Source organism: Garra rufa, chromosome 2, assembly GCF_049309525.1.
Source record: "Garra rufa chromosome 2, GarRuf1.0, whole genome shotgun sequence".
NCBI lineage: Eukaryota > Metazoa > Chordata > Actinopteri > Cypriniformes > Cyprinidae > Garra > Garra rufa.
In genome coordinates, this window is record NC_133362.1 from 34293515 (window position 1) to 34320172 (window position 26658).

General features: G+C 35.4%; 3 protein-coding genes across 3 annotated transcripts; 1 reads left to right on the forward strand and 2 right to left on the reverse strand.

Moving 5' to 3' along the window:
• Positions 1–240: 240 nt before the first annotated feature.
• On the forward strand, positions 241–10323 carry vdac2 (voltage-dependent anion channel 2). The gene is made up of 9 exons (XM_073834157.1): positions 241–376; positions 3901–3972; positions 4063–4112; positions 4317–4469; positions 4559–4611; positions 7030–7257; positions 7642–7792; positions 9183–9240; positions 9391–10323. Exons 2-9 carry the CDS (start codon positions 3906–3908, stop codon positions 9480–9482), a joined length of 852 nt encoding a protein of 283 aa, XP_073690258.1. The 5' UTR covers positions 241–376; positions 3901–3905; the 3' UTR covers positions 9483–10323.
• A 3155-nt stretch (positions 10324–13478) lies between these two features.
• Positions 13479–19614, reverse strand: LOC141326404 (uncharacterized). Its single transcript, XM_073835155.1, has 3 exons — positions 18453–19614; positions 18170–18294; positions 13479–16818 (listed from the first exon to the last, which is right to left on the reverse strand). Exons 1-3 carry the CDS (start codon positions 19449–19451, stop codon positions 13743–13745), a joined length of 4200 nt encoding a protein of 1399 aa, XP_073691256.1. The 5' UTR covers positions 19452–19614; the 3' UTR covers positions 13479–13742.
• A 3586-nt stretch (positions 19615–23200) lies between these two features.
• On the reverse strand, positions 23201–25330 carry ifit8 (interferon-induced protein with tetratricopeptide repeats 8). The gene has a single exon (XM_073835156.1). The coding sequence runs from the start codon at positions 25255–25257 to the stop codon at positions 23953–23955; it is 1305 nt and encodes a 434-aa protein (XP_073691257.1). The 5' UTR covers positions 25258–25330; the 3' UTR covers positions 23201–23952.
• Between the last annotated feature and the right edge of the window lie 1328 nt (positions 25331–26658).

Genomic DNA, 26658 nt, shown 5'->3' on the forward strand with positions numbered 1-26658 from the left:
TAAACAAACCTTTGAACAGACGCTTTTTGAGGTGTGTTTCTGATTCTACACCAAATAATGTGAAAGTAATGTGAGGAAATCCCTTGAAATTCTTATATTTGAGTTATGGGATGTTTTGTATATTGCAAACGTGAGTGTAGAAAACTATGTGAGAGAATACAGCACAAGGCATGTCTGTTCTTGCCTGTAAACATTTACAGTCAGGCACGGATGGGGCAGCCTGGGGTCCTTGAGCAGGAGGCTGTCGGCACGGGTGTGTTACATTACAGTCTCCTTCAGTTCGCCCTCCAACTGGCCAGACCCTCCACATTGGCTCAGCACTGGGAATAACTTCAGCAGGCGTAACTAAGTAACCTCACTCCACTCCTTTTAACAGGTAAGTCAGTGAGAAACGCAGAAATCATTTACTGCGGGTATTTCAGCCTTGGAGCAGGTAATTTGCATGCTTTCTACTTAGTGCTAGCGCATTAGCCTGCGTTAGCTGAATCACTCAGAGCTGGGACTCTCGGCCTGTTGTAATGTCACAGAGCAACCCGGAGCCTGAGATCAGTCATAGAGGTCCATGAACACAAGTCTTTGACATGAGCAGCTTTACAACCGAATCTATAAAGTAGCTTTTATTAACACATCGCTGGGGTCAGTGGTGGGCTTCCCGCAGGCTGACATGATGACTGCAGCTTTGCAGTACTGGAGCTGCCTGACCTGTATCATTCTCTTCATTTTTAGTGCTGTTAATTCTTCTTTTTTTATTTAGGATTTAATCACACTTCGTGATATACTTCTGTCTGGTTTCGTTTTCAGTCTTGTGTGTGACCAGAAGCACCATGCGGGTTTCCTGCGGCTACTGAAAATAGGGAAGGTGCTCCGCAATTAGCCTTGCCCTTACTTTGCCCTTTATAATAAAGCAGTTCTCAAACTCTTGTATTAACTGAGCCTAATGTAGTATTAATCGATAAGATTCCTGCATAAGATGATAAAGTTGCCTTTCATAGAATGAAGACTCCCTTTTTACTCTAGAAGAACTAGTAAGGAATTGTTTCTACGGTGGGAGGAGTATTTCATCAGCAGCTGTAATTTTGTACTTCCTGAAAAGAAAGACATGGAAACGCCTGTCATGCCCACAGGTCCAGGCATTCCTTTTACTCCCTGACCTGTCCTTTATGATAAAGGTCAAAGTTATGGTTTATATTGTAGTTATATTCTCGTTTTGGAATGTAGTTTTAGTATATTTTCTAGTATTTGTTGTTTCAGAATTATTCAGTGTTTGCAGGGCATTATTGTATCAGTATTTCTCTAATATTCTGCTGACTGGTCTTGGGATGGTCTTCAGGTGCTTTATTTGCTTTTTAATAGGATTTTGGGCACTTTTCAGCATAATCCTGCTGCAAAACTGGGTAAGACCAGTTTGGACTGTTTAGAAGACCAGGATAAACTGGTTAAGACCAGCAAACAAACGTATAGTGTTCCTCTTATATATATATATATATTTTAAGAGTAGTTATAAAGCCCAACTATAATAAGGTGGTCTCCTTTTATTTATTTATGAGGCTTAATATTGCAATGTCAAAATCTCACATTAACTTAAGGGGCTTTCACATACTTTTTTATACCATTTACTTTTGTTGATACGCTTGCAAATGCAGTGTTGGGGGTAACGCGTTACAAGTAATGTGTGTTACGTAATCAGATAACTTTAAGTAACTAATAAACTTTTTATTTTAGTTCCTTTTTCAAATTAGTAACAAAGAAGTTACCCTTTTCCTCCATTTATTGATTGAAAGTTCTCCTGTACCCATGTTGAGAAATCAGGTGATGTTACTTTAGTTTTAGAATAAATGTGAACATGCATTAATTCATCTTACTCACAAAAAAAAAACAGATTCAACATTCCTCAGAATGAATAAAAACACTGAAATACAACTGAGAATATGAAGCAAACCTGCAATAATTAAATGTTTAATTAAATAATACATATATCCGTTTTTGTCTTTGCTGACCTTCGATGATCCAATTCAACCATACTAATACTAGTATACCATCCTAAAATATATTTTAAAATTTTAATATGGTATAAAATACATTTAAAATACTAAAAATGACTCAAGATAAACTAACATCTGTTCTTCTTTATTGCTGAAGAGTGTTAAACTTTCTTCTTCTGCATTCTACTGTACAGACATGAATTTGCTTTTCCTTCAGCCTGAGGCTTTTGGTGTAAAAGGGCTTTTGCATTTGCCAAAAATAGAACTTTTTATATCAAAAACAAACAAACAAGCCCAGGTTTAAAAAGTGATGCAACACATTACTTTACATAAAAAAGTAACATAATTAGTTACCTTTTAGGGAGTAGCACAATATTATAATTCATTACTTTTAAAAGTAACTTTTCCTGACACAGCAAATGCTCAGGATTAAAACAAAACCTCAACAAATAAATGTGATAATATATAATATAATATAATATAATATAATATGTGACCCTGGACCACAAAACCAGTCTTAAGTCGCTGGGGTATATTTGTAGCAATAGCCAAAAATACATTGCATGGGTCAAAATTTTTGATTTTTCTTTTATGACAAAAATCATTAAGAAATTAAGTAAAGTTCATGTTCCATGAAGATTTTTTGTAAAATTCCTTCTGTAAACATATCAAAATGTAATTTTTGATTTGTAATATGCATTGTTAAGAACCTAATTTGGACAACTTTAAAGGTGATTTTCTCAGTCTTTTTGATTTTTTTGCATCCTCAGATTTCTGATTTCAAATAGATGTATCTCAACCAAATGTTGTCCTATCCTAACAAATCACACATCAATAGAAAGCTTATTTATTGAGCTTTCATATAATGTATAAATCTCAGTTTTGTCAAATTTAACCTTATGACTGGTTTTGTGGTCCAGGGTCACATATATGAAGAGTTCATTTGCAAAAACAGGTAACTTGGTTTGTACATATTTTCAAAAATCATGTTTTTTTTTTATTCAAAATTCCAAGTAATATCAAACTGATGTTGGTTTGTTTTGATTAAATAATAATAATAAAAAACACAATACAAAAACAGAAAACAGCTAGCACAATAAAATCAAGTTGGCAATCACAAGTTAGAAATTTGTTATATGCTCAACTTCTACTTAAAAAAAAAAAAAAAGATGCTACAGAGTGTGATGGCGTCTCACAATGTCTGCAGTGTTGGAAAAAAAGTGCTTAGAGTCTAGTCTAACCAACTGTTTACAGGGGTAGAATGTTCAAAATTCATGTAACCGGACATGTCTTCATAATTTTGCGTTCTGAGTTCTGTTTGGTGGTTTCATTTTACACCTATTTGCATACTGCATTGTGTGTTGAAAAACTTAAGTGAAGTTTCAGATACAGCTTTTACACTGTACAGTTCACATGTTGTTCCACATACACATCCAGCTGAAAACAAGAGCAACGACTAAATATGTACCTTGTTAATTGTCTTTTATTTTATTTTTTTTATTGAAGCATCTCCACACCTTCACCAGGCTTCATCTGTTTGTTTAGTTTTTTATTGTTATAATTGCTTCTTACGCTGACTTGTGCACACGTTCCACACTTGTAGATTATTGTGGAGTGAGTCAGTGCGTCACTTCCTAACTCTGTGACTCAGTTAGGAGTGGCCTGCTGTCAGTTCAGATTAGCTGGAGCAGAGCAGCTGCATTCAGGCTGGGTCATTTATCAAATAGATATGACACTGTCGCACTACGATTAACCTTTGAGAGCTAGAGATACCGTAGACCACCCAAAACGTCTCGCCACTTTATTAAAATGGCTCAGATCATTAACTCTGTGAATGCATTTGTCTGCTTTTGTATTACTGTTATGATGTATGATGAGTCTGACCCACTAATTATTCTTACATGCTTTTTTTAAATAGATAAAATGGCAGTTCCCCCAACATATGCTGATCTTGGCAAGTCTGCCAAAGACATCTTCAACAAAGGATATGGTAATGTATCTAATCCACTACTTTGTTAATAAAAGTCCATTAGTTGTCAGTACATGTTGTAATGGTTTTCTTTGGATTGTTTTCTGAAAGGATTCGGTATGGTAAAGCTCGATGTCAAGACAAAATCATCCAGTGGAGTGGTAAGACTTTTCTTTTCATTAAAAATATGTGACCCTGTCACTTTTTAAGTGTTCATTTGAACATGCATAAGGCAGTTCCATGTAGAACAGAGGACAAATTATACATGCAGCCTATTTCTTAGCATCAACGTCTTAACCACTAAGAATTATTTAATAAATCATGGCACTATGATCTGAAATATTTCTCTCTTTTTATCACTATAGGAATTCAAGACCTCTGGTTCCTCCAACACTGACACCAGCAAAGTGGTGGGCAGCCTGGAAACCAAATACAAGAGGTCTGAATATGGTCTGACCTTCACAGAGAAGTGGAATACTGACAACACCCTGGGCACAGAGATCATCATTGAAGACCAGGTCTGAATGCATTTTCAAGCACTGAATGGTGGTGAATCATGATGCAAGACTTCCAGCATGAATAATATGCTGTTTATCATTTTTGTCAGATTGCAAAGGGACTCAAGCTGACCTTTGACACAACCTTCTCACCAAACACAGGGTAAAGTATTCATTTTCTCCACTGAACAGCTTCAGATTTGGTTTGAAGCACTGATGAGGGACGCTTGTGTTGTGACACGGACTGTAACTCAATATTGTTTTGAGCAATTCAAGTGTGGCCACAGTTAGTTCTGTTTTGTTGTGCATTGATGCATATCTCAAGGTTACTTTCACACAAGCTCAAGAGCATAGTCCTCATGTTCTGAGAACTGTAAATCGGTCGGCCAGGAGAGAGTGGCACCTGTCTGGTGTCGTTGGGGTCTGTGCTCTCAGATGACAGTCACGCTGACATGGCCTTCACTGATGTATAGGCTCATGTAGCTCATGACAGGGGCTTTGGATCATGTAGCAGAGGGGTGAAAAGCAGTGTTTGTCTCTGAGCAAAATCAGTGGAATTACTCACCTACTAAAACCATTTAAAAGTTTGAGCTCTGTAAGATTGAAAATAAAATCTCTATTCTCAACAAGCCTTCGTTTAATAGATTAAAATAGTCAAAGAGTACTTTTATGAAATACTATTATTATTATTATTATTTAAAATAGCTGTTTCTATTGAATTATATTTTAAAATGTATTTTATTCCTTGGATGCAAAACTAAGTTTTCAAAGTCATTATTCCAGTCTTCAGTGTCACATGATCCTGCAGAAATCATTCTAATATGCTGATTTGCTGCTCAAAAAAAATCTTACTATTATTAATTCTTTGTGGAAAATAAAATTGTCTTTACTGTCACTTTGAATCAATTTAATGCATTCTTGCTGAATAAAAGTATTAATTTCTTTAAAAAAAAAATCTTACTGACGCCCAACTTTTGAATGGTAGTATATTTCACCAGCATTGCTGTATGCTCTGTTGTATTTGTGCAAGCAATGCAAAATGGGCTGTTATGCGCTGGTTTTTGCTGGCCTCAATATAATCTGTGAGCTTTAAGTTTTTAATAAATTGTTGCAGTGAATGAAATGGTACAAAAAGGCATGGTTTTATGTCCTTCATTATAGTATCTGCACTGCAGCTTGTCCTTGGACACGTCTTGAATTGAGATAATATAGTATTTATTTACACTACTATTTTTTACACTAGCCTGCATTTATTTGATCCAAAATACAGCAAAAGCAGTAATATTGTGAAATATTTCTCTTATTATAAAAAAGTAGTTTTCTATTTGAATATATATTTAAAATGTGATTTATTCCTGTGATCAAAGCTACATTTTTAGCATCATTACTCCGGTCTTCAGTATCACATGATCTTTCAGAAATCATTCTAATATTCAGATTTGCTGTTCAAGAAGCATTTTTATTAACAATATATAGAATAGTTGAGTACATTTCTTTTCCTGGATTCTTTGATGAACAGAAAGATCCAAAGATCAGCATTTATCTGAAATAAAAAGCTTTTGTAATATTTATACACTATACCATTCAAAAGCTTGGAGCCAGTATAATTGATTTATTTTCATTTTTGGGGGGGGAAAGAAATTATAGAAATTAATACTTTTATTTAGCAAGGATTCTTTAAATTGGTCAAAAGTGATGATTAAGACATTTTATTATGTTTCTATTTCAGATAAATGCTGTTCTTCTGAACTTTCTATTCATCAAAGAAACCTGAAAAAATTCTACTTCGCTATTTTCAACAATAATAATAAGAATAATAAATGTTCTTTGAGCAGCAAATGAGAATATTAATGTTTTTGCTGTATTTTTAATCAAAGAAGTGACTTATTTAAAAATATTAGTCTTTTGACTGGTAGTGTATATTTTGAATTTGCTTTTAAATCTTAGTTGAAGTTCTATTCATTTTATTTGCTTTTTTATGTTAAGTTCCACTAACATTAGACAAACGGAAAGTGTTACAATATTTATTTGTCTTAATTGTGATATGTATATTAGTTTTATCATTTTAACCTAAAAACAGAATTGTGCTTACTCTGAAATGCCACAGGGTGCCACATTTATTGATCACACCAAATAATACTTATTCCTACTTAAGTGTCACCTAAGTGTCCAAATACTGTTACTGAACTGTAAAACATCTATTTAGGCCAGCAAAGTAGAACAACCTGCTTCTATCATTACTTCAAAAAATAAATGAGATGGTCAAGAATCAGCTAATTTCCATTTGTTTTGATATGTTATCCAAGAATTAAATTGAGATGGGTTTAAGTGCAGCTTGATTGTCCAAATACTTTTTAGGAAGAGACAAATTTTTTTCTGAGCCATTTGTTAAACTAATTATATCACTTGTTTGATGGGAAAGGATATTAACAATCCAAACAGTTTATGTATCTGCAGATTGGAAATTTGGTTTATTGCTAGTCGAAAGACAAATAATCCATATGTTTAAAATACCTTTTATAAACAAATGTAATTCAGTTAAATATCATGCTAAATTATGTTTATTTTCCCTCATGAGCAGAAAAAAGAGTGGAAAAGTCAAGACCGCATACAAGCGTGAGTACGTCAACCTGGGCTGTGACGTTGACTTTGACTTTGCCGGTCCAACCATCCACGGCGCTGCAGTGGTCGGCTATGAAGGATGGCTCGCCGGTTACCAGATGTCCTTCGACACTGCCAAGTCCAAGATGACCCAGAACAACTTTGCTGTAGGCTACAAAACAGGAGACTTCCAGCTGCACACTAATGTGTAAGTCCTGAGGCATCATTCTAAGTCATTCTAAGTGCATGAGACAGGCACCTGGTTTATTTTAGTGGGAAGAAGTGTTGATGTAGTGAGAAATTATGTACACAGAGTTCACTTAGACGTCAGGAATTTTGCTACATGTTGTCTCCGACACACATTGCGTTTTCATTTATATGCCATATGGACATGGACAAGCTGGACATTGGAAAGGATCATTATTATTACTTTTAAGTATTCTTAAAGTCATGGAAATGTACATTTACAAGAAAAGCCATATGTCCAGTTAATGTGCCATTAATTAATTGATTGATTGCGATTTAAAGGCAGGTTGTTTTTATAATAATCTAGTTTCAGTGTTTAATTCATTTCCTTTGTCTGTCTCTTCAGTAATGATGGCTCTGAGTTCGGTGGCTCCATCTACCAGAAAGTGAGCGATAAGCTGGAGACAGCGGTGAATCTGGCCTGGACAGCAGGAAGCAACAGCACACGCTTTGGCATTGCTGCCAAGTATCAGCTGGACAAAGACGCTTCCATCAGTGTGAGTAAACTCTTATTGCTTATTATTTCTAAATTTCTAAAAGCTGTAGGGAAAAATTTATTTAGTAGTGTATGCTGCTACTTTTTGAATGGTTCTTAATCATGGTTATTAATATACTGTATATCAATCTGTAGTGCCATTTATGCTATGAAAAGGCTTACTTACACTGTGTTAAATTTACCAGCCAAGGCCGAAGAGGTTGAGTAACCTTTTTTACACCTTACAAAACAACCAATCAATGTCTTGCACCATAAGCTATATTTAGAGGAAGTGTATTTACACAAGCATTACAGTATGAGGCCACAATGTATCCCATGCTCAGTTGTTGATCAATAGCTCTCTTACACAGCCAAAGGTGTGTGACGATTGACAGGAACAAAGTTCAAGGCCATTGTGATGCAAAAAAACAATTTCTAAGAGCAGACATATTTTGGTACAGCTTTTATATCGATTCTTGGGATGTAACGGTATGAAACGATAAAGTGTTTTTTATATATATATATATATATATATATATATATATATATATACATACATTTTCTTTTTCTAGCATAAAAGGTATTTAAAGTTGTGTTTTGGGCCATTGTGCCTTGGCGTAGTATCTGTCAAATGAACTAAAACTGAAAGCACAATATGGCTTAATCCCGTCATAAAGTCGCACTTCATTCAGGCACTCGTGATCCGTTGTTTTCCACACCTCAGAACGACTAAGTACATGCAATAAACGAGTTTACTGCATTCACTGTGAACTATTTTTATATTTTTAGCGCACGTTTGGGAACGTAACGCCCACCAGTTATGCTTTATTTTTACAGCAGAGTTTTCACTAAAGCTGGAGTTTTCCATCATAATAAAAGCTTGTCTGCCGTTAAGCTTAAAAATGCAGTATGAATTGCTGACAGTTAGCAGTTTCAATGGGTTACTGCAGTCCAAATTCTAAATATATCTTTCAGATTTAGAAATTAGAACAGAAGTATTGTGATTTGTAGTACAACTGTAGTGTACAGCAAAAATAATATACCTATGAAATATTCATTTTCATTTATTTTACAGTGCAATTGTTTTACTATGTGGTTATTACTCTCATAGGAATAATAATAATATTATTAATACTTCATATTGAGATCATATCATGAGATTTTGATATTGTTACATTACATCCCTAATCGATTTTGTACACAGAATTTAGCATTGACCCACTGTAACTTAATGGAATTGAACCGTGAAGATTTCCTCCGCTAATAGAAGTACAGCTTCTGTTTAAGAGGCTGGAACTCAGCATGTGTTTGTCTCCTCATAAATGTGTTTGTGATTTGAATGTTAGATTTGGCTTTGCATGTGAGCATTATTTCTATTGAAATGACTCAAACTTTTCCTGTCTATTCAACAGGCTAAAGTGAATAACACCAGCCTTGTCGGTGTTGGTTATACTCAGACCCTGAGACCAGGTACAGATATGAATTTCCTGTATTATTTAGCTGTTCTTTTCTTTTGTATCTCACAATAGCAGCAGCATCTATCCACAAACACAATATGATTCACTTGAACTTTGGAGACTAATAAAATAGGGTGTTTTAAATTTGTGATGGGTTTTTCAGGTATCAAGTTGACCCTGTCGGCCCTGGTTGATGGAAAGAGCATCAATTCGGGTGGCCACAAGCTGGGCTTGGGCCTGGAGCTGGAGGCCTAAACCTGCTCCTGCTTAACATCAGGGACAAGGGAATATCAGAGATATCTGGCCTTAAATCTAACTCCAACAGCAACCAGCAGGGGGATTCCGGATGGGATGGGATGTGTGCTAAGGCTCATGAAAAGCGATCATGTCATGGTGTTTGTTTTTGTCCCCTCCTGGTCCTAATGCCCTTGTTTGTTTTTCATTTGTAGTTGTTCTCTTATAGACATTCAGCTACAAATTAATTTCTTCATCTCTCTCCAGCACTGCCACAGAAATTATGTACTCTCTGGAACGGAGGGCATCTGTGGCTTCCTGTTGTGTTCCCTTCTCAGTTAGCCGGTGGTGGGTTTGGGGTGGGTTTGTGACAAAACTGTCTCTGATTTCATCGTTTGTATTGTATCTGATATTCCTTAGTCGTCTGAATGCGATTCAAGCAACCACTTAACTCGATATTAAAGGTTATACCTGCTATTATTTAAATACTGTTATACCGTTTTCTTCTTTCCATGCACGCAAAGACGAGCTTAAGCTATTTACTTTTCCTTCGGCAGCCATTCAGAGTAACCGCTGTATGTGAAGTCTGCCCTTGAACTGAGCAGTTTTTGGGTAGCCTAATCGGGAGATAAACGCCGATGTTCCTGTGCTGTCATGGCTGGCCTTTTTTCATTTGCAGCACAGACGACTATCTCGTGGCTCACCGTGATGGCGGAACGAGTCGTGTGGATGTGGTTTGAGTTCAGTACCCTTTGCTCCCCGTGTTGCATTATGACCCTAATTCCCTGAGACCATGCGTTCACAACACCTGAGAGGTCCTTATGTGTATGTTTGAACTTTTCAATAAACTATTTGAAATTCATCTGATACAGTTTTTGTTGCTTAAGCAAATGGATTATCATTCCATAAAGTCTAGCTCAGAAATATATTAGACCCAAAATGTTGCAGAGGAAAAACGGCGCTTAAAAGGATATTTCACCCAAAAATACAAATTCTGTCATTAATTACTGACATGTCATGCCGTTCCAAACCCATAAGACCTTCGTTCATCTTCAGATGCAGTATTTTTGATGAAATCTGAGAGCTTTTTGACCCTGCATAGACAGCAACTCAACTGACACGTTAAAGGCCAAAAAAGGTAGTAAGAACATTGTTAAAATAATCAGTAGGTACGTTTCCATTACAGATTTGCGCAAAAGGTATGACGTTTTATAAATGTCGAAATGGTATAAACACAAGCATTGACTAGAGTGGCTGTGATCAGCTCTACAGACACATTACACTACATTAAAAAAGATCATGTGACTTATGTACACAAGAGGACCTGTAAATGCGAAAAAGACGTTTCCATCGCAGACGTGATTTTTAATTAGCAATTTAAATTTGTGCAGTTTGAAGGGTAATGGAAACGCAGCTACTGTGACATCAGTGGTTCAACCATAATTTTATGAAGCTATGAGAATACTTTTTGTGTGCAAAGAAAACTAAATAACGACTTTATTCTACAATGCCTTGTGTTACTACGCGAGAAGACTGACACCGAAGAGAAATTGTTAAATAAAGTCGTTATTTTTGTTTTCTTTGCCCACAAAAAGTATTCTTGTAGCTTCATAACATGGTTGAGCCACTGATGTCACATGGACTGTTTTAATGTTGTCCTTACTACCTTTCTGGGCCTTGAATGTGTCAGTAGCGTTGCTGTCTGTGCAGGGGCAGAAAGCTCTTGGATTTCATCAAAAATATATTAATTTGTGTTCTGAAGATGAACGAAGTCTTATGGGTTTGGAACGACATAAGGGTGAGTAATTAAAGACAGAATTTTAATTTTTGGGTGAACTTCCTTTGATGCAAGTATTCTTACACAGCAAAATTAGCTAGCTCATACCAATTAAATGGTAGAAGAAAAGCATTTCATATCTTTCAGTGACAGAAATTCATATGGTAGGAGAAAAAAGAAAAAGGAAGAGTGGTATGCTGCTTATGTTCTGTTTTTAATGATTGTTTCAACTCTAAATGGGTCTTCAGTTTTCACATCTGATTTAATCTTTCCATTTGTACCGACCTATTTAAGTTTAAAAGAAGTGATTAAAATGCATGTTTATTTGACCTGATGACTGTTTTGAGTGGAAATAGTCATTAAAAGTAGAATCTACTCAGTAGTATTAAATTTCTGTGTAATTAGGCTAACAAGGTCAAGTTGTTTACTATGGTTTAATACAACGCAAATTTAATTTAATGTGTGTTCACTGTTACTGGGAAATCTCACTTTTGCTATTATGCATTTGCAAAATTTGATTTTCTTGATCATTGTGTTATCAATGTTTTGAATTTGTTGTAATATAAGTTTTAATTACTTTGTTATTAGGTTGTCTATTTTCATAAAGTTTCATAAAAAATGGTGCTCTCTTAAGTCACAGTCTTACACTACTGCTCAACGTTTTAATGTTGGAAGGAACTTTTAATGTTCTTAAGCTCACCAAGGCTGCATTTTTTTAAATTCCAAAATACATTAAACCTCAAATATTGTGAACTACTATCAGTTTAAAACAAAACATTTCGTTTTCAGGATATTTTAAAAATGTATTTTTTCCTGTGATGGCAGGGTACAATTTTCAGCAGCTGTTGCCTGTCTTTAGTTTAAGAAATCATTTTAATATGCAATTTTTTCTGCTCAAGAAAAATGCTAAAGGATAGCATTTATTCTTTGTAACATTATACATTTCTATACCAGTGGTTCTTAAAGGATTAGTTCACTTCCAGAACAAAAATTTACGGATAATTTACTTACCCCCTTGTCATCCAAGATGTTCATGTCTGTCTATCTTCCTTCAGTCGTAAAGAAATAGTCTTTTGAGAAAAACATTTCAGGAATTTTGTCCATATAGTGGACTTCTATGGTGCCCCCATGTTTGAATTTTTAAATACAGCTTTAAAAGGCTTTAAATAATCACAGCCGAGGAAGGTCTTATCTAGCAAAACAATGTTACAGTTTATATACTTTTTAACCTCAAATGCTCATCTTGTCTAGCTCTGTCATGCGCAAGCATACTCTGTCTATTCCGGTTCAAGACAGTAAGGGTATGTCAAAAAACTCCCATCACATTTTCTCCTCCAACTTCAAAATCACCCTACATCATGGATTTACCTTTTTTTTGTAAAGGGTGTTTGACCACCTTTGCACGTTCACTTTGTAAACAATGGGTTGGTTCTTCTGCAACGATGTAGGATGATTTTGAAGTTGGAGGAGAAAATGATGACTTTTTTGACATACCGTAACTGTACTGAACCAGAATCCACATAGTACGCATCGCAGAGCTAGACAAGATGAGCATTTGAGGTTAAAAGTTCTACAAATTATACTTCTTTTTTTTTTTTTTTTGAGAATATAACCAAACGCTTCACTAGATAAGACACTTCTTTCTTGGCTGGGATTGTTTACAGCCCTTTGAAGCTGCATTTTGGAAGTTCAAACTCGCAGGCTCCATAGAGGTCCACTATATGGAGAAAATTCCTGAAATGTTTTCCTCAAAAAACATTTTTTTTTTTACAACTGAAGAAACAAAGACATGACATCTTGGATGACAAGGTAGTGAGTAAATTATCTGTAAATTTTTGTTCTGGAAGTGAACTACTCCTTTAATCCTGGTCTTGGGGTCCTTGTAAAGTGGATGTAATTCACTTCAGCTCAAGATGATCTATTATACCCAAAACAATTGAGACATCCTAAAATACTGAGCAGTTTTGCAAGGCTTTTCTGAGTACAGAAACTAAAGCAAGTTCCTAGGAAACGCATACAATAATTAAATGCCTTGTAATGATTTATAGATGAGACGCTGTCATTTTGACACTAGGGAATGTTTAAGCTTATGCAAGTACTGCTTAGCAAGTGTTGCAATCGAAGATAAGTAGAAAAGCATTAGAACATGAAACCACCGCATTACCAAACAGTTTACAAAATTCAATACTGTAGTTTCCCTGTTGGAAAAGCTCTTAAATCAACATGCTGTCAAACATTGATTATGCTGGAATATTTATTCAGTTAATGTCTAACACTTTTAATACATACATTTGGCTGATGAGAGCAAGGGATGTAGCAAAATAAAATCTTATACATTCCTCATCCACATTCATTATATACACAGATCACAGTGTACGCATGCATCTTGCATCAGAAACATCACACTTCCAGGAAGCAGTTTCTAAAAGTCATGCTCAAGGTTGCTATTTAAACATTCTCTATTCTCAAAGGCATTTTAATCAATATTTTCTACTGTTTATATTCTACTTTACACTAGAGGGTTTAGTTGTTTCTTCTGAACCTTTGGTGTCCACCTTGTCCTCCTTGCTGCTGTCTTTGACCTGCTCTGTCTTCTCCAGAGCTTTGGCTTCTGTTTTGGTTGACGTCTCAGATTTTGCAGCCTTCACTTCATGTCCAACACTGTCAGATTCTTTGTCTTTTGAGACAGTTTCTTCACTTTTAACCTCCTTGTCGGTTCCACTACCTTTGGTCGTCAAACTATCCACCTCTTCAGCCTTTTCAGGTATCTTCTCTTTACTTTCTTCAGCATCCTTTTGCTCAGGCTTTGCATCAGATGTTATTTCCTGGGCTTTGGGGGGTTGATTACTCGGTGTTTCATCAACCTGTTTCTCTGTGACTTTAGCTTCCCCTCCACTTGTCACACTTTCAGCACTGCTATTGCTTTTGCTGTCCTCCTGTTTCTTTGACTTCTCAGGTGATTTTTCTTCCTCAGCTTTGGAGAGGTCCTCCTGCGTCTTTTCTGATTCTTTAGGCTCAACATGTTCAACCTTTTCTGTTTTGATGCTGTCTACATTGTCACTTTTTTTGTCCTGTATCTGTGACTTCTCAGGTTTTGTTTTTTCTTCTGCAACTTTGGAAAGTTCTTCTTGTGTCTTTTCTGTTTCTTTAGGCTTAGCATGTTCAACCTTCTCTGTTTTTACACTGTCACTTTTTTTGTCCTCTGGTATCTGTGACTTTTCAGGTTGTGATTTTTCTCCCACAGGTTTTGAAAGGTCTTCTTGTGTCTTTTCAGTTTCTTTAGACTTAGCACGTTCAACATTTTCTGTTTTGACGCTGTCACTTTTGCGGTCCTCTTGTATCTGTGACTTTTCAGGTTGTGATTTTTCTTCAGCAGCTTTGGAAAGGTCTTCTTGTGTTTTTTCTGTTTCTTTAGGCTTATCGTCTTCAACCTTTTCTGTTTTGATGCTGTCTAAACTTTTGTGGTCGTCCTGTATTGATGACTTCTGTAGTTGTGATTTTTCTTCAGCAACTTTGGAAAGGTCTTCTTGTGTCTTTTCTGTTTCTTCAGGCTTATCATGTTCAACCTTTTCTGTTTTGATGCTGTCTACACTTTTGTGGTCGTCCTGTATTGATGACTTCTGTGGTTGTGATTTTTCTTCAGCAACTTTGGTAAGGTCTTCTTGTGTCTTTTCTGTTTCTTTGGGCTTAGCGTGTTCAACTTTTTCTGTTTTGATGCTGTCTACACTTTTGTGGTCATCCTGTACTGGTGACTTCTGAGGTTGTGATTTTTCTTCAGCAACTTTGGTAAGGTCTTCTTGTGTCTTTTCTGTTTCTTTGGGCTTAGCGTGTTCAACTTTTTCTGTTTTGATGCTGTCTACACTTTTGTGGTCATCCTGTACTGGTGACTTCTGAGGTTGTGATTTTTCTTCAGCAACTTTGGAAAGGTCTTCTTGTGTCTTTTCTGTTTCTTTCGGCTTATCATGTTCAACCTTTTCTGTTTTGATGCTGTCTACAGTTTTGTTGTCGTCCTGTACTGGTGACTTCTGAGGTTGTGTTTTTTCTTCAGCAGCTTTGGAAAGGTCTTCTTGTGTTTTTTCTGTTTCAACCTTTTCTGTTTTGATGCTGTCTACACTTTTGTGGTCCTCCTGTGTTTGTGTCTTTTCAGGTTGTGATTTTTCTTCAGCAACTTTAGAAAGGTCTTCTTGTGTCTTTTCTGTTTCTTTAGGCTTAGCGTGTTCAACCTTTTCTGTTTTGATGCTCTCTACACTTTTGTGGTCCTCCTGTGTTTGTGTCTTTTGAGGTTTTGATTTGTCTTCAGTAACTTTGGAAAGGTCTTCTTGTGTCTTTTCAGTTGTCACACTTTCTAGACTGCTATTGCTTTTGCTGTCCTCCTGTTTCTTTGACTGTTCAGGTTGTGATTGTTTTTCTGCATCCTTTGAAACCTCTTTTTGTGTCTTTTCTGGTTCTTTAGCTTTGATACTTTCATCTTTTTCTGTTTTGACATTGTCTACCAGTTCAACTTTGCTGTCTTTTAAAGGCTCCTCAGGTGTATGTTCCTTTTCGTCTTTATTTGATTGATCCTCTTGCTTTTCCCCCACAGGTTTCTCTGTTAGTTTGTTGTTATCTTCTTGGTCTTCTTCCATAGGCTCAGATTTCTTAGTTTCTTCATTCACAGTATCAGATTTGTCTTTTTTTGCAGAAGTTTCCTCCTTTGTGTCCTCTCCAGTAGTTTTACTCTCAGCATGTTCAGGAGCTGCTTGTTTATCTGGTTTGGGAGTATCCTCCTCTACAGGCTGCACTGGCGTTGATTCTTTCTCTTTCTCTGCTGATTTTTCAGTTGTAGATTCTTGAGATGAGATTTTAGCATCTTCAGTCTGTCCACTAGGTTTAGTGTTCACTTCAGTTGTTGCTTCAGGATCTTGTGGTTCAGTTTTTGATTTCTCTGGCATTTCTTGTGTTTCTGACAGATCTGGTTTGTTGACATCTTTCTCTGTCTCTTTAGCTTGTTTACCTTCCTCTTCAGGTACTTCTACGTTTTCCTGCACGTCATCCTTTAGTTCTTTGTGCTCTGTTCCTTTTGTGTCTACTTCCTCATCTTTATCTTGTTCACCAGTGGCTTCTTCTGTAGAGTCCTGAGTTGGTTCAGAGTCAGCATCTTTTTGTACCTCAGAATCATCTGGAGTTTTTTCTGCTGGCTCATCTTCTTTTTCTTCACTTGGTTTGACTTCATTTTCCTCTGTCTCTAACTCAGGACTGGCTTCATTGCCGTTCTCCATGACTGGTTCTTCAATATCTTTCACCTCTTGTGGAGTTTCACCCTGTGCGTCTTTCTCACTGCTCTCCTCATCTGGTTTTTCATCCTCTCTCTCCTCCACACTTTTATCAGAGCCACTGTCTGATATCTCCACATCTTCTCTGGTTGTCTCTGTAATAATCTCTTCAACAAATTTGTACTGAGGCTCTGCTTTTCGAGTTGCTCCCCCCTGCCTTTTGACACAAGGGAGAGTATAGATGGGTGACTGTCTGTAAATGTATGGTACTGAAATATTAGCATCTGAGATTGTAGAGTACCTGGACTCTTCACCCTCCAAAAGTTTTCTGAAAAATAGAAGAGAACGAAACTGAATAATATTCAGCTTCATTATGCCCAATTAACGACAGCCTGTACATTTTGAAGCTGGGCTTCATAAACTATAAATAGGATACATTTTTGACAACATTCATTACAGTGCAGTCACAGCCGAGTTACCGTAATACTATATGATGACACTGTAATGAATGCTGTCAAAAACGTGTCCTGTTAATCTTTTCTTAATGCAGAGGCTAATGACATTTCAAAAATCATGAAATGACACTCAATCTTGTTAAAACTTAAACCCATTGCATTTAATCAACAAATTTGCATAAGAAAAGCACTTAGTAACCATTATTTGAAATTAAAATGAGCCTAACCGTCCTGTTTATTAAATATGACAGTCATGTAGAACATTTCTCGCTTTGTTCACTCTTTAATTACTTATGTCACTTAATACATGATTGTATTCCTTAAAGGCCTCTGTGATGATATATCAACAAGATTACACCTTCCAGGCACTTTGGTTGGCTGATTAAGCTGACAATCTATTAATATGCACTGCTAAGGGACTCACAAGAAATAAATTCTGGATAAACACTACTTGCCAAGCGGACAGAACCAGGTACAGAAAGCAACCAATATTCACCATCAAATAAAGATAAATGAGATTTTTGAGACCTGTTAAGAAGGATTAGCATTAGTTCAATTCCATTATAAAAATTTCCTGATAATTTGCTCACCCCAATGTCATCCAAGATGTTCATGTCTCATGAGTTTTTGTGGAAAACGTTACAGAATTTTTCTCCATATAGTGGGCTTTAATGGGTGCCAACGGGTTGAAGGTTCAAATTGCAGTTTCAGTGCAGCTTCAAAGCACTCTACACAATCCCAGCCAAGGAATAAGGGTCTTATCTAGCTAAATCGCACCCCCCCCCCCCCACAAACGCTCATCTTTTACTAGCTCTGTGATGGTTAGTTCTTTGTTTGTGTACTTCAGTTCATAAAGTTAGGGTGGGGCAAAAAACCTCCAACTTCAAAATCATACAACATCATTTTTTGTAAAGGGTGTTTGACTTTCTTTTCATGTTCTACATAATATGTGAAGTCAAGCTAGTGCAAGATGAGAATTTTTGGTTGAAAAGTATAAAAATTATTATTTAATTAATTTATTTTTTTTAGAAAATGGCCAATTGTTTTGCTATAAAAGACCCTTATTCCTTGGCTGGGGTTGTGTAGAGCTCTTTAAAGCTGCACTGAAACTGCAGTTTGGACCTTCAATCTGTTGGCTCCTATTGAAGTCCACTATATTGAGAAAAATCCAGGAATGTTTTTCTCAAAAACGGTTTGCAAAACAGTGCACAATCAAAGAAGTACCTGTAAGAATAAATTTCAGCATCCAGTGCCATTTTGACATTGAGAAGGTCCTGGTACTCCCTCAGATGACTGCTCATGTCATATTTCGCATTTTTCAGCTCAAATTCCAGCTCTCTCATTGTGTCCTGCACCATGGACAGAATAAGTAAACACAATGGAAATGCATTAGAACAAAGTCACAGAATACAGAACTGGTGATTGAAACAGAACTGTTCTATCAATTCCTCAAACTGAATGATTAAAAATATTCTAGGCTGAACAATTGCATCACGTGGTGTCTTACCTGGTAGTGATGGATTTCAGCATTGTGCCGTTGCTCGAGGTCATACAGCTGCCTCTCCAGCGCTTCTCTCACACCTTTGACGGAGTCGAGCTCGATGCTTTTGGACTGGAGCTGTCTCCTGTGTTCATTAATCTCCACTTTAGTGGCCATGAGAGTTTCTCTGTTGACCTCAGCAGCTTTGGTCAGTTTAGCGAGCTGCGCTCGAAAGCGGTCCTCAGCATATCGGATGTCAGAGTCGGTGTGACCTTCAAGTTGCATCCTGATGTCTCTCAGAGCTGCAGTGACATCACTTCTACTAAAATCACTCATTTCTGCAGTCACATGACCCTCTTGGATTTGAACCATCATTTCAGCTACCTCGCTTTCGTGGTTTTTCTTCAAGAAGCCGATCTCATCTTCGAGAGCTTTAGCTTTTCTGTCCATCTCTTGTTTGGTTAAGTATGCATCATTAATGCATTTCTTTATTACTGAAATGTTGTCTTCCGCGTCAACTCGACCACGAGCCTCTCTCTCATACTTTTCTCTCAAAGTGTTAAACTCGTCCTCCAGGTTCTGGCGGTTTATCTCAATCTGATGCTTTTGAAGGCCCATCTCATGAACTTGCTGCCTCAGACTACTAAGTTCTGATTCATATTCGTTGGATAGAGAGGCAGAGGATTTTGCTCTCAATCTAATGGCCTCAATTTCTTTCTCCAACGCTCTGTTTTGGTTTTCCAGGTGATGAACCTTCTCGATGAATCCCGCGAAGCGGTCATTGAGCCCCTGCAGTAATTCTTTCTCACTAATTTTCCTCAGATTCATTCCTCCTGCATATTTGTTTGAAAAATCGAAGCTATCGGCCGTTTTAGCGGCGAATTCGCTAAAGATTTCGTTACCTCTCAGCGGTGCTGGGGACCCATAGCCAAAGGTAGACCTTGAGGTGAGTTGTGATGAAGGACGCGCCGTTTGGTACCGGTGCTCGTCCCGTGTCCGGCCAGGTGAATGAACAAGACGCTCCATTGTGAGGCTGGTGCGTTTTGCTTTGCAGCGTTTAGTGAAATGGTTCCCTTTATATACTGCAATAGATGCTAGGTTAGCGGAATAGGGCTGTCCATACTGGTTAAATGCACAGAATCAGCTGTTCAGCTCAGCATCCTGCGCACTCACTCACTCCTACACCGATCTCCAGGGAACTGACGTAACGTCACATCAACTCCTCTCGTCCGCAGATTCCCACTTCATATTCTGCTTTAAAATGTTTTGTTTAGTAAGTTAGCGAAGCTATAATACACATGTGCAGTAAATGTAAAGAAAACGGAGTCTTAATGTAATTTATTTCATTGTCAAAATCCAGGCTTTCCATTAAATTAGTATCAAAGTCCCGTGATTATTTTTGTAAATATTACTTTTTACAATAATCATGTAATAATATAATTAGTTTATTACTAGTAACAAAATAATGTTTTATTGCATATCACAAGTTTGCTCAGTAGCCTATAACTCCCCCTTATTAAAAAGATGTAGGCTATCGCCTAATTACATAAAAAAATAATAACATCACCATCCTCACTTTCAGGGTTTCAACTTCTCAAACGCAAGTAACTGCCTAATTGACTATTATCAATAGAGGACAATCTGTTAACCCTGCCATCCACGTGTAACAGAAATATCAGCACTAAATTCCCTTTATATTAAACACCATGTAGTCTCATGATGTTCAGCACAAGGTTAGCAATGGCAAGTTCTGTAAATTTTTAAAAGGCATAGCTACTGTATACCCCAACTTGGTCACACTTTAGTTTGGAGATCAGTTCTCACAGTTAACTAACTATTAACTATCATTTTTGCCTCAATAAACTACAAATTTGCTGCTTATTAATAGTTATTAAGGAAGTTTTTAAGTTTAGGTAAGATTAAGGATCTAAAACATGCATACTCATGTAAAAGGCATTAATATGTGCTTTAAGTACTAATAAATAACCAGAGCTGGGTAGATTACTTACGAATTGTAATACGTTACTGATTCCAAATTACATGACAAAATTTGTAGTTAGTAATATAAATCAATTATATTACACATTTAAGGTAATATAATCAGACTACTTTTAGACTACTTTTGACCTAACTTGTTTATCACATTGATTTAAAAAAAAAAAAAATACAAAGAGTAAGAAAATATATTCTATTTGTTGTTGTTAACAAACTGGTGTTTGTGAGGGAACTGCAGGGGGTTTATGAGTTTAATGAAAAAATTTAAATGAAAAAATAAAATTATAATAAATGCATTATAATGTTACATTATAATTAATACATTGATTTAAAATAAATAATAATAAAAAAACGTACTAAAATATTTTATTTGTATACCTTCATGTCATGTGAACCAATGAACATGCAAATTATTTAAATATTTATTTTAAAATCTCAAGGGTACTTCAAGTAAATATAATAGGTGAAAGACGATCAGATGACAAAAAAGTTTGTGAATTTGTGCATGACAAAAGCTTTCCAAAGACATAGAAATACACGGTTAAATAACCTACAGAGTGATAATTCAAATAGAAATAAATGTGTTCATCAGTAGTTGATGTAATGTCCACAAAACTGGAAGACTTTCTGAATGTATTTAAGCAGCAGGCTTTTTTAGAAAGGAAAACCTAAAAGATAAAAATACTTTAAGAATTAGGGAGAATCAATAAGTCATGGATAAATTATTGCTGTTGTGTTAATAATATGTAATTATGTCATCTATAAAATATAAACTGTACTACTCAGCTCTGTAAATAAACAATATTCTAGTAATATGCATGCTAATAAGAAGCTAGTTAATGAGAATTGGTCCCTAAACTAAAGTGTTACCCTTAACATATAATACAATTCAACTTTACTGTAGCTTGAGATGGCAATTTGTGCCTGCTCAAAATTCTGTCTAAAGACATAATGTTGCATAAAAGCCAGATTAAATGATGCCTGCTGTGACTCGCATCAGCCCCTAATATCAAAGTATTATCACTGCTGTGTAGATGGATCTATGCCACCTCTGACTATGAGCACCATTAAAGAGTAAATTTGGCAATAGAATATTTAAAACAACTTTATATAAAATTTAAATATTTAAAATAGTTTTCTTATATTTTGGTATTGATGCATTGTTGTTATATTTTATTATATGTATAAAAATCCATACTGTATTCCTGCATGTTCGGCAAAATGTTATAGTGTTGGCTATGTGATTTTCAGCAGAACTGTGACATTTTAATCTATGATGGTGTGATTATTTAACAACATTACTGTTTCTTCATATTGTCAGATTTGCAGATATTTTACTGCAGTAGCAACATTCTTCAAGCTATAATGTACATGTTTGTGCTGCAGAAAAGCACAAGTCAGCTCTGCACATTCAGTCATGCTGAGCGGTCACTGTGAGCTGGAATCAATCCAGCAGCACAGCTTCTACATGAGCAGCCAATAGCAACATAAGCACCACAAGTCTGCTTTCTCATGTGAGTGTATCTAATTTGTAAATAAGTACTTTATATTTACTGTGTAACATACCACTAGTGCTTGCTTATTTAGCATACTGTAATTATGTCTCCTTTTTTGCTTTAATGACAGAGGCATTAATTGGAATAGATACAGAAAGGAAAACCCTGAGTTACAGAAAAATATTCAGTAGATTTTAATTTAATTTAATATAAATTTTAATTTAATTTAAAAAATAATTGAATTGAATTGAATACAATTAATTTTAATTTAAAACATAATAAAATTATTTTAATTTAGAACTCAATAAAAAAAAAAAATCTGAGAATGTTAAATTAAAGCAAAATTCCCGCCAACCAGCTAAATAAAATAAAAAACTGTTTTAAATACAAGCAATTTAACATATCTTTACCCAGCTAGTATTGTTTTCTAGGTGCATGTCTGCTGCATATGTTTAAATAGAAACTGAAATAAAAATTGAAATAAAGTTGCTGCGCTCCGACCAGGTGTCGTGTTGATTTAACAGCATAATTTATCATATTTTAGATGTTGGAACAACTAAAACCTCTAATAATGTTCAATATTTCCTTCAGTTCAGATACATGCATTCAGCAGTGCATCATAAAATGGCATAAAGGAAAAAAAATCTTGTCATTAAATGAAATAATAAAAAATCTAAATCCTAAAACGTGTAAGGGTCAAAGACGTTAAGATAATAAAGAATCAAAAGAAATTTTCAAAAGTGATTTTATGTAAGTAAAGTGTCTACTTCAAAGGTTTCAAATAAGTTTTGGGAGAATAAAATGTCAAAATTTGTTCAGTGTAACACAATATTTATGTTCATTCAGTGTTCATTCAGTGTAACACAATATTTGTGTAAAAATTCAAACAACATGCTTATTCTGACATGTGCATTTGAAAATATATAAAAGAATAATAAAGCATATTAAATTTTATTATGTTTTAAATGAGTAAAAAATTCTTTCTGACAAATGGGCAAAACCTAGGATAGTGGGAAATTTTAAAAATGTAGAATTAAAATTTGTATTAATTATTTTTGGTGAAAGTAATTAGTCTTTTAATATGTCATAAATTTATTTTTCTTGTAAATATGCCTGACAAGATTGTTACATTAAATTACATTTTAGTGGATGTCTTCTGTAAATTAGGGATTTTTTTTTTGTGTGTGTGTGTTCAGAAAAGCAAAAACAAAAATGCAATAAACTAAACACAAAACTTGTAATTTTTTTTATTTTTTTTGGAAAAATAACAATTTAAAGCAGTATTACACTTATTGTTTTTATGCTTAAACCCTTTTTTGTCATTGACCTGTAAATAAACAACAATAACAAAAAGTCAAACAATTAAAAATGAAAATATGCTATATTTTCAACTTTAAACCTGGAAAGGGTTTATTTATTGCTCTTCAGGAAGAAAAAGTTTGCAATTTGTTACATGAAAATCTTTCATTTTAGTAAATGTGTATACAATATAGCGGTTTAATTAATAAAATACACTTGAAAAGACAGATAAATACTATATTATGTTAATTCACACAGATTATAATACATTTATTATACATTTATATTACATTTTTATTTGTGACCCTGGACCACAAAACCAGTCATAGTGTACATTTTTGAAAAATCTTTTTTCAGAATCTTCTTGAAAGCTGATTAAATAATTTTAATGATATAATAATTTGGCCGAGATGAAACTATTTGAAAATCTGGAATCTAAGGGTGCAAAAAAATCTAAATATTGTTAAAACGCCTTCAGAGTTGGTCAAATGCATATTACTAATCAAAAATGTAGTTTCTGATATATTTACGGTAGGAAATTTACAATTTTACAATTTTGTTTTGCCTATTTCTACAAATATACCTGTGCTACTTAAGATTGGTTTTGTGGTCCGGGGTCACATTTAACTCTGCTAACACTCAGTGGATCAAAAAAATAAAAACTAGAGTTATTGTTAAGTTCATTACATGAGTGAGGACTATGACTGGAACTTAAATACAGATAAAATTGTTCTCTCTTAATCATTTGTGTTCTCAGCTCTAAAGGAATGAAAGAGTGTCCGAATCTCATATACGTCTCGTATGTCGCGCTGTAGGATTTTTCTCAGTCTGTTTTTGCAGGCAATCCATTCGGAGGACACTCGTCCCAGCATCATTCCTTGTTTGTAATGCTCAACCGCAGCTTTCTCTGAGCCCAGCCTGTACTGTTTGAAATCCCCATACATGCGATGCCAGGCTTGACGGTCAGCTGGCTTCAGGTCAGGAAGGGCAAACAGCTCAGTGAACTTCTGCTCTGCTTTAGCTGTCTGCTTATTCTCTGCATACCTCAGCGCAAGCTCCAGCTGTGGGTAGATGTACCCTGGGTTTAAACTGGCGCCCTTCTCTAAATGGTGAATGCAAAGGCCCAACAACTCTGGATTATGTACGTCATTCATCTGCATGGCTTTCCAGCGGTAATTGTTGGCAATCTCATGATGTAAACGTGACGAGTCTGGTGCTTTCTTCAGCATTTCCAGCAATACTTTCATTGCCTTGTCATAATGCTGCTCTTTCTTCATGAACTTTGCAACACGCAAAACAACGCTGAGGTTATCCGGAGCCATCGTGAGCGCTTGCGTCATGTACTGCCATGCCTCTGTGTTATTCATGTTCTTTGTGTTCTTGTAGCACTTGAGCCCCAGATACACATGAATCATCGGATTGTCCGGGTCCAGGTTCAGAGCTTTCTTCAACTGGAGCACAGCAGGAGACTCTTCAACCCCTACACGCTTGTATCGACCAATCTTCAGTCCCTCCAGACGGAACAGAGAAAAAGCAAAGCCTGTGTTCCATTCCTTGTCATCCGGTTCTTTCTGCAAAGCTTCAAGGAAACTCTCCTTAGCCCTGATGTAGGTCTTTCTAGAGAACTTGAGAAGTGACCAGGCTTTTTCGCTTTGAACTTCTCTGTGAAGCTCTGCTGGAGATGGAGCGGGGAAAGCTCTAAGGATTTCGTTTACTTTCTCTAAGTAAGTCTCAGCTTTAGTCACACTGCCCATGAGACTGTGCACCCAGGCCAAGTTTCCATACGTCACAATCACATTACTGTCATCGTCCGGATGTTCCTTCTTTGATAGTTGCAGGGTCTTAAGTGCCTCATCATTAAATCCTTGTAGATGTTTAATAAAGGCTAAGAAATTTAAATCTCTTTGTTTCAGATTTCCTTCATATTCGCATTTCACTGCTAATCTTTCACGGACTTTCACTTCGAGAAAGTTAAGATCAGCATCTTTTTGCAAATCCCATGTAAAGTGGCAGGACAACAGTTTAAGCTTGTCCTCAGACATTCCTGTATTGTTAAAATGCAAAATAGATGCAAATGTTTATAGTCTTGCAGTTTTTCTTTTTAAGTTTCTTTGAACTTAGGACCTACAGAAACAAACATTAAATAAACAGTAAAATATCTTGCTTTCTTAAATATGATTTAAGTCAAAAGTTTACATACACCTTGCAGAATCTGTAAAATGTTAATTATTTTACTAAAATAAGAGGGATCATACAAAATGGGGCTTGAAGGTCAGGGTAAATTTGACTTATCTTATCTGGGAAATAAAACAATATAAAAAAGATATTTAGCCAAAATAAGAAAATGTGCTCTATTTCATTATGTTCAAAAGTTTACACCCCTGGCTTTTAATGCATTGTTTTTTTCTTCAGAAACATCAGTGAGCGTTTGAACCTTCTGTTCAAAAATGCTGAAAAACCAAATACATTTTTGGGACCTTGAATAATTTATTTTGAAGAACAGAGGTTCGTTTAATTGTCCAGGACAAACAAGGGACTCATAAATAACTATTACTAAACAAGAAAACACAGCTGTGGATCATTCAGGTAACAACACAGTATTAAGAATCAAGTGTAAACTTCTGAACAGGGTAATTTTTTATATAAATTCAACTATTATTTTCTCTTGTGGACTATATGTAAACGCATTTTATGTGAAATGTTTTATTCGGATTAGTACTAAATAAAAAATAACGTTTTGTAAGTATGATCCCTTTTATTTAGGTAAAATAATTAACATTTTGTAGATGTTGCAAGGTGTGTGTAAACTTGCAACTTCAACTTTATCTTAATTAAAAACTATTCTAGATTAAAGACATTCTAATATAATTAAAGCATTTTCTTTTTACTGTAAACAGTTTTTTTTTTACAGTTTCTATTCTTTATGTAGAGCTGCTTATTTTATTTACTTATTAATATCATTATTAATCACATTATAAAAACAGATACAAAGTCTTACCTTGTACAAATCTCTGAGTTCCTCATCCAAACGTTGTCTGGTTAAATATATACACTGGAGACGGTTTTATAGGGTAGGGTGGTTACCTTTTTTGGGGACAATATCGAGATAAGTTTCACTTTCCACCTATTACTCAGATTAAGAATAAACGAAACTGTAAGGGTACAACGTCAGCATCCCAGTAAACGTAACTAGTTCAGTTTACGTAAGTGCATACTTCTAGATCAGAGAAAAGGTATGAAAAATTACTATTAGCGACAGAAAAAAAAAATCTAAAATGTATTTCATAAATTCGTTGATCTAATAAGTTGATGTACGTAGCTAATTAGTTGTGACTCTAACATTAAATATCGATGAACAATAGTTAAAAAAGTAATGAGGAAAATAATGAGGTTGAACACAGTACTTATATCAAATAGTTATGTTGCACACAGCTAAGTAAGGA